Source organism: Sardina pilchardus, chromosome 1, assembly GCF_963854185.1.
Source record: "Sardina pilchardus chromosome 1, fSarPil1.1, whole genome shotgun sequence".
Lineage (NCBI taxonomy): Eukaryota > Metazoa > Chordata > Actinopteri > Clupeiformes > Clupeidae > Sardina > Sardina pilchardus.
The window spans coordinates 43,435,308-43,449,107 of NC_084994.1; the positions used below are offsets into that span (position 1 = coordinate 43,435,308).

General features: G+C 45.8%; 1 protein-coding gene across 1 annotated transcript; it reads right to left on the reverse strand.

The window, feature by feature from the left end:
- Nucleotides 1-1,800: 1,800 nt before the first annotated feature.
- On the reverse strand, nucleotides 1,801-13,689 carry suz12b (SUZ12 polycomb repressive complex 2 subunit b). The gene is made up of 16 exons (XM_062545095.1): nucleotides 12,950-13,689; nucleotides 12,579-12,625; nucleotides 12,154-12,218; nucleotides 11,964-12,032; nucleotides 11,492-11,541; nucleotides 11,294-11,379; nucleotides 10,523-10,754; nucleotides 9,278-9,386; nucleotides 8,197-8,302; nucleotides 7,795-7,969; nucleotides 6,819-6,907; nucleotides 6,126-6,269; nucleotides 5,671-5,828; nucleotides 5,087-5,285; nucleotides 3,742-3,821; nucleotides 1,801-3,234 (listed from the first exon to the last, which is right to left on the reverse strand). The coding sequence occupies exons 1-16, from the start codon at nucleotides 13,110-13,112 to the stop codon at nucleotides 2,934-2,936; spliced, it is 2,073 nt and encodes a 690-aa protein (XP_062401079.1). The 5' UTR covers nucleotides 13,113-13,689; the 3' UTR covers nucleotides 1,801-2,933.
- Nucleotides 13,690-13,800: the final 111 nt, after the last annotated feature.

Genomic DNA, 13,800 nt, shown 5'->3' on the forward strand with positions numbered 1-13,800 from the left:
AGAGCGAAATTCACACTGACCCTCTGTCTGTCCACTGGTGGTGCGGACTTGGTTACTACAGAGTGCCACTGAGTGGGATATTGTACACTGGAAGGCCCCGCAGGAAATGATCCCTTCAAGTTCTTTAACAGCGGAGAAGTTGGCCAAGGAAGACTCCACAACAAATGATCTGTGACATGTATATGAAGAAAAAAAGAAAATAAAACATCATGCTCAAACAGACAAACACTATGTAGCCTACAGAACTCACAGTACAGTCAAATAGCCGGCACAATAACAGAGAAGAGTAAAGTCTAACCATGTGACTTTTGTAATACATGATGTCCCCCAGGTAGTAGTGCTCTCTGTGCTGTCAATGGATAAACACAGCTGTTGTCCTGAGTGTCTGGTTTATCGGCTTTCTTTGGCTTCTGGTTTCTCTGAGGTGTCTGCGTCTCATCAGACAGCTCTTTCTGTGCTAAGTAAATGTCTTGAGTACATGACTTGTGAGCGGACTTCACACTGGACTTCATCCGTCCTAATGTGTGAGAGAACACACATTTTGTTGAAATGTCCTTTTTTGAATAACTTATTTCAGCACACTTTTTGTCTGTTGGGTCTTCTGAAGATGACTGACTTGGCAGATCCACAGACGAGGTTCTCTGCAGGTGGCATCTCCAGAATTTCTCATTCTCATTCCAGAGTGATGGTTCTATTTCCACAGGAGTGTCTGAGTCACTGCAGGTTAAATCCACACACTCCCCTGTTGAAGGCTTCTGCTGGCCTACCACGTCCCCAAAACCACTGGAGGTAGTGTTCACAGTCACTGTGTGCTGCTTCCTGGACGTGCCAACCCCACCTGTGTTTCGTTGTCGTTTGAGCCTGTGAGTTTTAACAGAGGTAACGTGTGTAGCCTCACTCTTAGGAGTTGTGAAAAAGTCTGGGATACTACCTGTTTGCTGTGGGTTCGCGTAAGTTTTTTTCTTTCTGGACGACGCCATGGGCAAGAGGGTTCATTCGCTGTTCCAAAGATCAATTCGTGCTTTACTGAAAATGGCATATTTTTGTCAATGTGTGACAGAACGCGCGCACACACACACACACACACAATATGGTTAAGAGCGACGAAAATCAGTCTTACATGACTTATGTTGACTGCAAAAACAGTGTTCAGAGTCAAGGGGGAAAACGCACCCTATAGTTTTGCCAATGCTAAGGCTATTAAATCGCTGAACTAAAGGCTACATAAAACAGTAACGGCGGGCCACAAGACAACTTGGTGAAACAATGAAACATAAATGCCAGTTGCCAATTAATTAGTGTAGGCTACATCCTTACTGTTGCCAGGGAACATCATCCTGTGTTTACAGCGTTCAGCGATTCCTGACTGATAAGCAGGCGTGTTACTAGTTGCGGTTTCACAACAGATGGACAGGCAATCCAGTAGAAAAGACATAAACAATGTCCAGACACTGAAATTGAATCAAAATGCAACGATTCCTATACGCAGTTTGGTTTTTATCAAGAAGTACTTCCAGTACTAGGACCGTCTGACTTTGCAATCCCGCCAAGCCAAAAACACGAACAGGAAATAAACAACCAATAGCTAGACCACTTGTGCATGATGTCACTCCTCATCACAGACAGACACCGCCCCAACAAAATCAAACGTCTTGGGCCAAGGGGAGAACTTAATTGCACAAACGTATGCCCCCACTCACATTAGATTAATCTCATAGCATAGTGCAACGTCCGTTCAAGCATGTATTGCTAATTATATGACCCCAAACAAATGTTAAAAAAAAAGGATATTTGACAAGCTGGGTGAAATGATAATTTATTGTTTTTATTTCAAGACAAAAGTTGCATGAAAGTATTTTGTCTGAATGATACTTTTTGCCTATTATACTACAGGTATACAATTCAAAAAGAGGAAAAGAAGGTTGCTGCAAATGTTGCACTTTGGCTTGTGTTGAAAACCCATAAGTAACCATTTGTTGTTCCACATTCTGCTCCTACAAAAAAGCAATTCTGTTTCTTTTTCTGAGTGATAATGGTGAAAACTGCTGTGGATACTGACAAATTTACCATACACTAGTAAACACATCCAAATGAACAACGGCTTCAAATATAAATGAAATAAAAAGTGTCCTGAACAAGTTTTTTTTTTTTTTTAACGGAATATACATATCTGCAGTACTGTCAGTTTCTGAAAAATGGATAACCCAACAACAAAATGTTGGAAGTAATGCTTATGGGTGTCAGTTAATCCTGGAAGTGATCCAGTAGAAAAAAAACATACCGTGTAATTTCAGGGATACAAATCTTACAATTCTGTAGCATCTTTAAAACAATGCTCCGCGGAGAGTGAATTTCACCAATTATCTCCAGGTATGATTACCTGGTACAGGTAGGAATCTGCTACCAAAATAACCTGGCTAATTACACCACCAACAGAGGACAATAAAACAAGACATTAAAATTAGCTTTATGCCTACCTAATTCCAATGCATGACAATCAAGAGGGGAAAGGTTTTTTCAGATGTTCTGTGACCATCCACTGGAGTGGGTAGCAAGACAAGTGCTAACATGTGCTAAAATAGACCACTGATCCGACATCAGTTAATGAACACAAATGATCAAGACTAATAGTATTCCCATCCTACGGCAACTCATGTCTTCTCGACAGGAGCTTTCCGATTACTAGGTGAGAAACGACATACTCTAGCCATGATGGTGAGGAAAGAGTGAGCTATCCAATGCTAAAAATGGATTTGTCCTTCCCCCAGCCTCGTTAAGTCCATGTAGGATTCCACTATAATGGCTCATAATTACCAGTCTTTAACAAGTCGACACACTCACAAGTGCTCAGAAACCAACAAAAAAAAAGGAACGCGACGGGACACCAGTCTGCTCTGGCACTAGACGGAGGCGGAGCGGGGCTGGCCGGTCGGTCAGTCAGCCATGGCGCTCTTGGTGCGCTTGCCGTGTAGCGACACCCCGGAGCTGAGCGTGTGGCCGTTGCACATGCCGTGGGTGTCGGCCAGCCCCTCGTCCGCCTCGGGCAGGTCCTCCTTGATCTCGTGCAGGCGCGTCATGGTGCGGTCGATGGTGGCGATGGTGACCAGGTTGAAGTCGTGCATGCTGACCAGGTGCAGCAGGAAGTTGCGGCACAGGTTGCGGCGGATGATGTGCGGACCGCAGGTGTCCACGAACAGCATGATGGCCTGGGGCATCTGGTTGTCCGCTATGAAGCTGCTCATGGGGGGGGGGGGGGGTATGCAGACGAGAACAGGTCAAAATCATACTGCGCCACTCCGTGAAACCACAAGGCAACTCATTGGGACTCCTAGTGAGCCAGGACTGCGTTTCCCAGATTCGTTAAAAAGCTCTTTAAAGTGCGAAGATCTTCTTAGAACGTTCTTAGAGCGCTCCTAAGAAGATCTTAGCACTTGAGAGCTTCTTAACAAATCTAGGGAATCGCGGCCCAGGTCTGAAAAGCCTCTCTAGAGGAGTCTTGATGAACACAGCAGGGTTACACTATACACAGTTGTACAAGCACGGCATGGTTATACTATATCTGCAATGGCAAAGCGATCCCATTACTTGGCTTTGCCAAGACACCATGGCAATTCTGAAAGAATAGCTTTTTAAAGTAGGATTGACAGCCCACTTCTGTGATGTCATTACTGTAAAACCAACAGCTAACCGGCCAAATAAAAAAGGAAAACAAACAAACAAACAAACAAACGTGCGCCTTACCCATTCTTCATGACGTGGAGATTCCACAGCTTCATCACCTCCTTCTCCCCCTCGTTCACGTCCGTGAACTCCTCAATTTGCTGCAAGAAGAGCCCTTCCAGTTAGATTCAGAACACAGACCGGCAACACATGTCCTACAGCCTAGTCTCCTCCTCCTTCTCCTCCTCCTCCTCCTCCTACTCCTCTTACTCCTCTTCCTTTACATTATAACAGTCCCCAGAAGATGAGCATGGGTACAGTATGTGTTGTTCACATGCAGTGTCATACTTACAGCCTCAGTGTAGCAACCCCTGTAAACATGTCTGAACAATGTGTCCCTTACTGCGAAGTGATACGATTACAGGCAGAACCCATCAGTAGTCAGTAGAGTCGAATATGAATAGTTTAAACAGGGTTTAAAAGACACTAATGTAGGTGGATGACTCAGGTGCATCCTCGGATGGCATGAGAGGGCGTCTGACCTGAGACTGACCCTCTGTTGTCCGTCACTATTTTTCACCGTACAAGGTGAAGTTCTTTCTATGGGAAACGTCAATAGACAAGCCAGTTGTTATTATTCATCCGTCACGGAGATATATGCCCACACACGACACTACCGTAACGTCACTTTTCAAAGGAACCTTTTAAAAGGGTTGCTGCGTTTAAGAGAAGTAGTGCTTCCCAACTTCAACTTGACATAAGAGTGTGGACAAAAAATATGCCTGTGCCACTGTTCCTCTATTTCCAGAGAGTGAGTAGGCGGAAAGGCCCATGTTAGAGAAGCGCCTTAATAGTGTGTGACACCTGGGAATTTATTCAGTTGCTAGTTGCTTTTATTCAAAGCAACTTGCAAGTAAGGTAGAGCACCACATAAGAGGGAGAAGTTTGATGGGTCACTCTTGTTCTGGTTTTAAGTGCTTAGAGTGGAACTATAACAAAGTAGGAGAACAGACCAGAGAGGAACCACCGTGGAAACCTAAGCCCAATGCAAAACTCAAACCATATTTACTTTCAGGGGTTTCTCCAAAAAATGTGCTTTGGGAGGAAGTGGTCTTTTTTTTAAGGGCATAAGGGATTGAGTTACGCGGTAGCAGAGGACCGCACACAGATTTGTTTACACAAGTAATGCAAAGAATTAGAGGAGAGAATTACACAGAGGAAAGAATGCACTCATTCCAAATATGTGGTTAACAAAAGGCACCAAAAGGGAAGCATTGGGGAGCGTTAAAGGCACAAAAATGTCATTCTGACTGGAGCAGGCCTCCATCCAACATAACCAAATCTGAAAAGGAAAAGTGTGTTAGCGGTCGCTCTCTGCCTCTGCTGCCTCTGCCGTGAGGCCACTCTGGCCGTCCCCGCCCCGTACCGTGATGGTCTTCTCTCGGAGCCACTCGGGGTCGCGCTCGTCCTCGCTGTCCACGTCCATCTCCTGCGGCCGCAGCGGCATGCAGCTGTCGCTGTGGAAGTAGAGGCGGTTGTGGCCGCTCACGTAGGTGCGCTGCTGCTCCGGCTCGCCCTCCTCCGACTCCAGGAACTCCGACAAGCTGGGCTTGGTGCGCTTGGGTCTGCGGGCACAAGCACCGGCGGCACGGGGTGAGAGGCTTTCACTGATCCAAGATCAGCTCCGTTAATCATACTCCTTGAAGTGATGCACATCAGCATCATTCAGACTAGCGCCCAGAAGTGGGATAAGTGCCCACACAAAAAGTTTAGCATATTACACCAAGATGTTTGATTAGCAGCAACTTTGCTAGACAGTGGAGAGTTAACACCAATTCACAGTCATGAAACACGTACACAAGAGTACACCTCATGGAGAGAGGCAGCTTACACACCAGCACCAGGTCGTTCAGTGATGACGTGCGATAGGCGCTCAAAAGTTCGGGAGACGACGTAACACGATGTACCGTAAGCAGACACGCGCTTGTGCGGGTAAGAGTGCGGTCTCACCTGCACACCAGGATGTGTGTGACCGCTGTTCTCTTGACCGGCCCGTTGCGGCTGAAGGCGAAGCCTGGCTGGCTGTGGATGTCCTGGGGGTTGCCCACGTACGAGCCGTCGTAGCACTCGTTTATCGACACGTCTATCCGGGCTCCCTTTGGGTGAGGCTGGACGGTGAAGCACAGACAAGTCATCTTTAAACCAGCGTGTGCCGCACACAACAACAACAGAATGACAGAGTCTGTCCTCGTCTTTAAACAAGCATGAGCCACTCACAACAGCAGTGCTGCTGATCAGAACAAGGCAGAGCAACAATGCAACAGCTCAATTATCACCAAACGAGATTTGGCAACGCCTCTGGCTGTGGAGGGACATGTTTATTTGTCTCACACACACACACACACGGTAATGTGCTAGAACGGCTTCCTGATGTGGCGGTGCTGTTGTGCGGCGCTGGTTCTCACCACGTAGTTGAAGATGAAGCGGCTGTGGGAGAGCTTGAGGTGCTTGAGCAGGCTGTAGAGCTTGCGGCAGTTGAGGGTGCACCAGGGGCAGTGCAGGTCGTCCCGCGCCTCCGTCTGCTGCCGCGTGTTGTTGTTGTACAGGAACTGCACACACACACACACACACACACACACACACAACACACGGGGGGGGTTATCCAGTGACACTACAGTGTCACTACAGCGTCCCCCATAAGGTTAACATAGGCGTTCCAATACTTAAGACCCCTGTATTTTAAGGAAAACATTTATTTATTTACGATACACAAGACACAAAAGACTTTCATCCAGTGACTGAAAACACTAATCAAATACACTCAAATCTACCAGCTACCATCATTACTGCCTTCATCATCTGCCTTAAGACATAAAGAGGGAAGGTTCACAATAACTGTTTGGTATTTGAAGCATCGTAGAGTTCATGTGGTTTTAAAAGCATTGCATTCTTATATCCCATGGAGACATATATGTAAACACATGTAACAATCAGAAATATAACGGGCATTTTAGTCATAACGTAAATTGTGAATCGTAATTCAGACAGCCAGATGAGAAATGTTGTTCCTAAAACAGCAGAAAGTACTAGTGACTCATTCAGAGTCAGTGCCTAGGCAAGCCCAAGCAGGACGCAGATCTCTCCCTCCTGATTCTCACCTGATAAAATATGCGCAGCTTCTGTCGCGGCTCACACACCGACTGCTCTCGCCTCGTCTGGATGCTGGTGCTGACCGAGTCCTTGACGGCTGAAGCACACAAACACCACGAGGCACAAACAGGGTCACGTACTGTACACATTACTGGACAGATAACAAAACACTCAAGGGCCGGGTTTCCCAGATACGTCAAGAAGCGTTCTTAGAGCGCTCCTAAGAAGTTCTTAGCACTTAAGAGCTCCTTAACGCATCTGGGAAACCCGGCCAAGGAGCTCTCAGTGATAGTACAGTATTGTATTTCACATTACGCTTATTCTTTTAGCCGAGGGTTCTAACCAAAGTGACTTACATGACAATTCTATTACTAGAGGCCATTGTCCCCGGAGCAACTTGGGGTTAAGTGTCTTGCTCAAGGGCACAACAGTGGAGGAAGCCGAGAATTGAACCCACAACTTTTCAGACTACCGCAAGCTAGCCCAGCTTCACGCTACCACCTCCCGTTGGTATGGACAAATATGCTTCCTAGAGTCACTGAGGTGAAATACTGAGGCGTGTAAGACAATGAAATGACTCGTTTTACTTTTCGTTACCCAACAATAACACAATCACTGGCAGATATGATGGAGCCCCTTTTCCTGGTCACAGTCAATTCTCCAAATAAGAAAAGATGAAAAAATGCACACCCTAAGAGGTGCTGGCACGGGACGAAACTTATGTTGCCGCACACTCAGTCTCGATCACAAATTTATTGACACCAACGTTTCGGCCAGTTGGCCTTTTTCAGTCAATTCTCTGCAAATCTACAGATGTGATTCTCTTGTAGGCGCTGTGAGATGGGGTGCAGTATCACATGACCAGGGGTGCGGATGGAAGCGTGCTCTTACCCAGGGGGTGCGGATGGAAGCGTGCTCTTACCCAGGGGGTGCGGATCGGAGCGTGCTCTTACCCAGGGGGTGCGGATCGGAGCGTGCTCTTACCCAGGGGTGCGGAGCGGAGCGTGCTGGGCCTGCTCTCGGCGGCGCTGGTGTCGGAGTTGCGCGTGGACAGCGGCTTGGCCACGGGCGCGGTGGACGGGTCGTTGGGGTCGCCGGTCCAGCGGAGGGTGAACTGCAGCGTGGGTCCCTGAGAGAAGGTCTCAAACGGGGGCAACCTCTACAGAGCCACCCACACACACAGACACACACAGACACACACACACACACACAGACACACACACACACGATCAACAGCTTTTCACCAAACAGTATTTTGAAATATTTACACTGAAATTAAATGCTAAACATATTCTACTTTTTTTACACTTCACATGAACATGTGCATTTGGGCTGCATGCATGTAGACAGACCAGGCCTCTGCCGGCCCACTGCCGGCCCACTGACCTTCCCATCCAGGATGGTCTCCCAAGTGGCCCTCTTCTTGCTGACCGGACAGTCCTCCACCTGCTGCATGGACACCTCGTACTCCCCGTCCAGCAGCTGCAGCCGCCTGCACACGCGCAGCCAAGGAAACATTATTATTAAATATATATATTATATATATAATGTATTATTAAAATATCTTATAGTCAGTTTACACCAAAGGCTCATGATAAGACAAGCTGTAACATTCTATAAACAAGCAACTTGCTGCGACACAGATTCTGAAAAACGAGTGCAACAACTGAATATTGCCATAGTTAGCCAGCAAAGTTAACCAACTAGTTGATAAGCAAACAGTCCGTAAATATGTGTTTGTTTTTGTAACTTTATTAGCATACCCGTTTTAACTGATGTTTTGCAGAGTTAATAAGTATTTCTCCGATTTAAGTATTTCTCTGCCTCTCCTATGGGCAAAAACTCTGACCAGGCCGAACTCTTGTCTGCCTCTGCTGGACTGACTGAATTACGTCATAAACGCGGTGAGTGAGGTAAAAGTATTTCCGCCCAATCCTTACAACTGCGATTTGACATGATGGATCGTTTGCGATGGTTCGCAACAGCTGGCAATGACGTGCAACGTCTAATTCAAACTGCTGCAACTTATCTCTGCAACGGTTTCATCTTGTTTTGAATTTTTGGTGTGACTTGGCCTTTACAGTCTGAATGCACTCGCCTGAAGCCCCTTTACTTAGTTTGTTAGAGCAATGAACCATTCCATCCCACACACACACACACACACACACACACACACACACACACACAGACACACACACACACACACACACACACACACCAGAGTTCTTCCTGAGTTTAATGCACTAGTGCAACGAAATACAGGCCATAAAATCCAGCTCATTGCCTCTTCCTCCTCAAGTTGTTTTCTTTGTAAGCAAGTATATGAACTGACAGTTGGCCTCAGGAACCCCACTCCACCGTAATGGAGCAGCTACCCTTCAGCTATGCTGCTTATGCAAGCGTTGCTTCTCCCATAGCCCTAGATCATCTCGCTGTGGAGAGCAGCACAGTCTGAAATCACGCGTACCTGTTCTTGTCAAAAACGGTCATCTGTGCAACAAACGTCTCTGTGGCCTCGCCTTCGTCTCTGTGGGAGGAGTTCCTCTTTTTCCTGCCTGGAACCTCCTCCTTCACATCTGCCACGGGAGACACACACACACGGCACAGTTACCAGGAGGTGTGCACACACACACGCACACACACACACACACACACACACCAGGAGGCATGCACACAGACACGGCACAGTTACCAGGAGGCGTGCACACACACACACGCACACACACACACCAGGAGGCGTGCACACACACACGGCACAGTTACCAGGAGGACGCGCTCACACACGCACGCACACACACAAAGTTACCAGGAGGAGGCATACATCCATACACACGCACATGCTCCATTACTGTAAATCAAGGATAATCCGAACACAGGATCTGGTTCCAACTCCGATCCGAGCACTTAAAAGCCCCGATGCGTAAGTGCCCCATAAAGGAGATGGCTGGGTTTATGCATGCATAGATGATGTCAGGAGATGGCTGCAAATCAATTACCATTTAGGCTTTCTGATATTCTGATGCATCATTCCCTACTACCTTAAAAAATTCCATCTAGGCTTAATCCAAAACCCTGTTATGCTTGAGAAAGTAGGTTTCCTTATTCTTAATCCAATCACCTGTATTTTAAGATACCGGTGCATGAAAATCCCTGACTGAGATGACAATGTCATAGCTAGCTGGAAGCCAGTTAAATCTTAGAAATTAAATTAAACCACAATGTTTACATGAGCCAAGTAAACAAAATGATTCCATTCATTCCATCACATCCTGGCATTCCAGCATATCCGATTATGGGAAGTGCCGTAAAAATAATTGAAACAATATAAATGGCTGTTTACATCTCAGTTTCCATCATGAATGGCCCAACCAAACAGACAACAGTGTATAGTTAGTGTGCAGCAGGAGAATATCTTAGTAGACTAGTACAGGACTAGTACAGGTCTCATCAGTGTATAGTCACTGTACAGTAGGACTCATAGGAGAATATCTTAGTAGACTAGTACAGGACTAGTACAGGTCTCGTCAGTGTATAGTCACTGTACAGTAGGACTCATAGGAGAATATCTTAGTGGACTAGTAGAGGTTTAGTCATGTGCATTCCTGTACGGTACATATCTTATCTGTCTGGCTGTTGGGGATAAGAGAAGAGAAGAGAAGACACAACACACAGCAGTGATGGAGGACTGTGTTGGGACTGATGGTGGACTGACCCATGTTCTCGTCGGTCTCTCCGTTGACCAGGCTGTTGGAGTCCCTCTTGCCGGCTCTGGACACCCTAAACAGGAGGGAGTAGGACTTGACCATGTGGCTGTTGCTGGGCTCAAACTCGTTGCTGGAGACCAGTAGGGAGGGGAAGGCACCCGGCTTGGTTTGGCTGAGATCAGGGTTCAAAGGCACCTGCTTCTTACCCGTAGGCACTTGCTTCACTGGGCAGCTGACATCCTGACAGGGCAGTGTGAGCAACAGTGAGATGGTTAGGACACATGGCACAGTGGATTAGGACACATGGTGTAGTGTGTTAGGACACATGGTGTAGTGAGTAAGGACACATGGCGCAGTGAGTTAGGACATACAGTATGGTGTAGTGTGTTAGGATGCATGGTGCAGTGTGCTGGGATGCATGGTGCAGTAGATTAGGACATATGGTGCAGTGTGCTGGGAATGCATGGTGCAGTGTGCTGGGATACATGGTGCAGTGTGTTGGGAGGCATGGTGCAGTAGATTACGACATATGGTGTAGTGTGCTAGGATGCATGGTGCAGTAGATTAGGACATACAGTATGGTGTAGTGCGTTAGGATGCATGGTGGTGCACACAATCACTGATTTCAGGAGAGAAAAAAGCAGCTCTGTTATTAAAGCAGCGCTATGGTTTGACTTCCTAAAATACCACCGTACCCAAGGCACTAAAACATGCTCGTGTGTGGGAAGGAGGGAAGCAGGGAAGGAGGGAAGAAGGATTCTGGGAGGTCATGAAGGTACCTTTCGTTTTTTATGGCAGACTTTGACGAGTAGCACCTCCAGAGACACTGAGTTTTGCTCGTTTTCTGAGTTTTGGCATGGCTTGTCTGCAACAAATCAAATGAGATACATTGTTAGGTTGTCAAACCCGTGCCGAGAGATGCATTTAAGATGTCGTCTCTTAGCTACATGGGGGCTAAACATCATGCCACTACGTACCGCTCTTGTGAAAGAATCCAGTAAATGTGAGCTGTAGGTGTGATGCCAAGCTGAGGAAGGAGAGAGGAGAGTGACATGAGTAACCTGAATCACACACTCATCAACAGCTGATTTATAAATATCAACGGATCATGTTGTGCAAGACATTTTTTCACCATACACCCACATCACCCACTCTGTGTTAAGTAAGATTTTTTTCACCATTCATTCACATTTACATGATTATCTTAGGCTTTCTGACGTCTGCTCAGCTGTCTATAATTTTAAAGGATGTCTGTACATTATAAGCACCCTATAATTAAAGTTTAGTTGCTCAAAATCTGAGCTTTGCAGCTGAAAACCTATGGACCAGAACACTCTGTGACACACACTTCAGTACTCAGAGGGTGATTCATATTTGATTAGACAAAATGACACCGCTGCCATTTGTAGCTGGCTGTATTAAATTATATTCATGCTTTAAGGTCCTTACTTGTGTGAGTCCTGCTCTCCTTTCATGGCTTGTACTCTGGGTAGCATGTCATCCACTTTGAAGGACTTTCTACTCACAAAACCATACAAAACAAAACACTAAGTCATCATGTCAGTGGCATCTTCTTAAGAGGAAACACACACAAAAAAGTCTCAAAGAACCATGAAAAAATAGCAAAAGCCTGGCGTACCTCCTTGCATTTGTTCTGGAGTTTCTGTGAGTCATGAAGGTGAGTGTCCTATGCAGAAGTATAGGCTGAGTGGGACAAAACAAATTTCTATCAAAGTCTAGCTGTAAATTGGTTGTTAGGCTGCACTCAATCATCAACCACAACATGTGTAAATGCTAATTTCTAAAACATAGAAGGGTCTGTCTACAGTGTGTAAGTGTGTGTGTGTGTGTGTGTGTGTGTGTGTGTGTGTGTGTGTGTGTGTTATGGAGGGCGGAAATTAGACATTAGAGGCTGCTGCTGTCAAATGATTACAATCACAAGCAATTATTTGTGTTTGCATACTCCACAAATCAAACGTTTGAGCAATCTTTTTTTTTTTTTATTGTTTTTAACGACACTGGAGGATGACTATTTTGTTTCAAACCCCTTGTAAAAACACTTACTGCGATCAGATTTCTTGTCCGAAGGAATCTGTATATTTGAGTTGGCTCTGGAAGCACAAGAAAATCAACTTGTTTGTTAATATCGGAATCTTTGAAATGCCCCGAATACAAACCAATTGGAGAACTGCCTGATAGGACAATTTAAACCTGAATAGAGTTCATTTTGCATACTGATTATGCAAACTGACAAAACACTTTTCTGCAATCAACAACCTCTCAATAACAAGTGCAAAATCTGAATGTGTGTAATGGGCTCCTGATATTTGGCACGTGTGGACATTCCAATCTATTTGGGGCTTTTGATTGGCAAGGCTGTGCACAACAAATGTCAAAAATCAAACATGCATTGACAGATGACGTTGAGTACTCACTCTCAAAGGCCTGCAAGAACAACTCATGGTCGGCTTGAATTTGTTCCATCTTGGGCTTCTTCGCCGCGTTCATCACGGCCGCAGAGGTCGGGTACATAACGCCGTTTGTTTTACAGTTTCCAGAGTTGTTCATAACTTGACCCGAATACTTTTGAGGAGCCATCCGACTATATAAAAGAACTTACAACACGTAGCTGGCTATCACAAAAGTCCTTTCAAAACAAAGGACACAAATAACGTTATTGGCTTTAATATCCACTGAGCTCTTTGTAGCGGGCTAGCGGGCTAACTCGACTGGTCTTGAAAAAAAATAACAGATGCCCACTACTTTCAAAGAGCTACCTTAATAAATAACAGCTATTGATAATAGCGAATACATCGGTACACTACACAAATCCCATAGCTAGGTTAACAGTCTGCCAGGTTACCTATCGACCAGCTAGCAAGCTAGCTAGCGAAATAATCTGCTAACGTGAAACATCAGCTTGCCGATGGCTTGCTAACGAAGTGTAGCGGGCTCCAAGAGTGAAGCTTGAAAACGGTAGTCGGCTGGGTGTGCGGGAGAGCCGTCAGATCATTCCTACCTTCAAATGAAACATTCCCAAAATGTTATTATGGGTATCAGAATGAACTCAAGTTTGTCATTTTCGGAAACAAATATATTAGTGGTATATTCAAGGGATTCCCAAAAAACTATTGTGAAAGAACACCGATGGACTTTCTCTGTCTGAGCATTTTGGCATACGCCCATCCCCTGAAATTGTCCAATAGAAAAAGCAATCAGCTCATTCCGTGTTGTTATTGGTTCGATAGATTTAGGGTGATGTGAAAGTAGGTTTGGTAGAGGACGC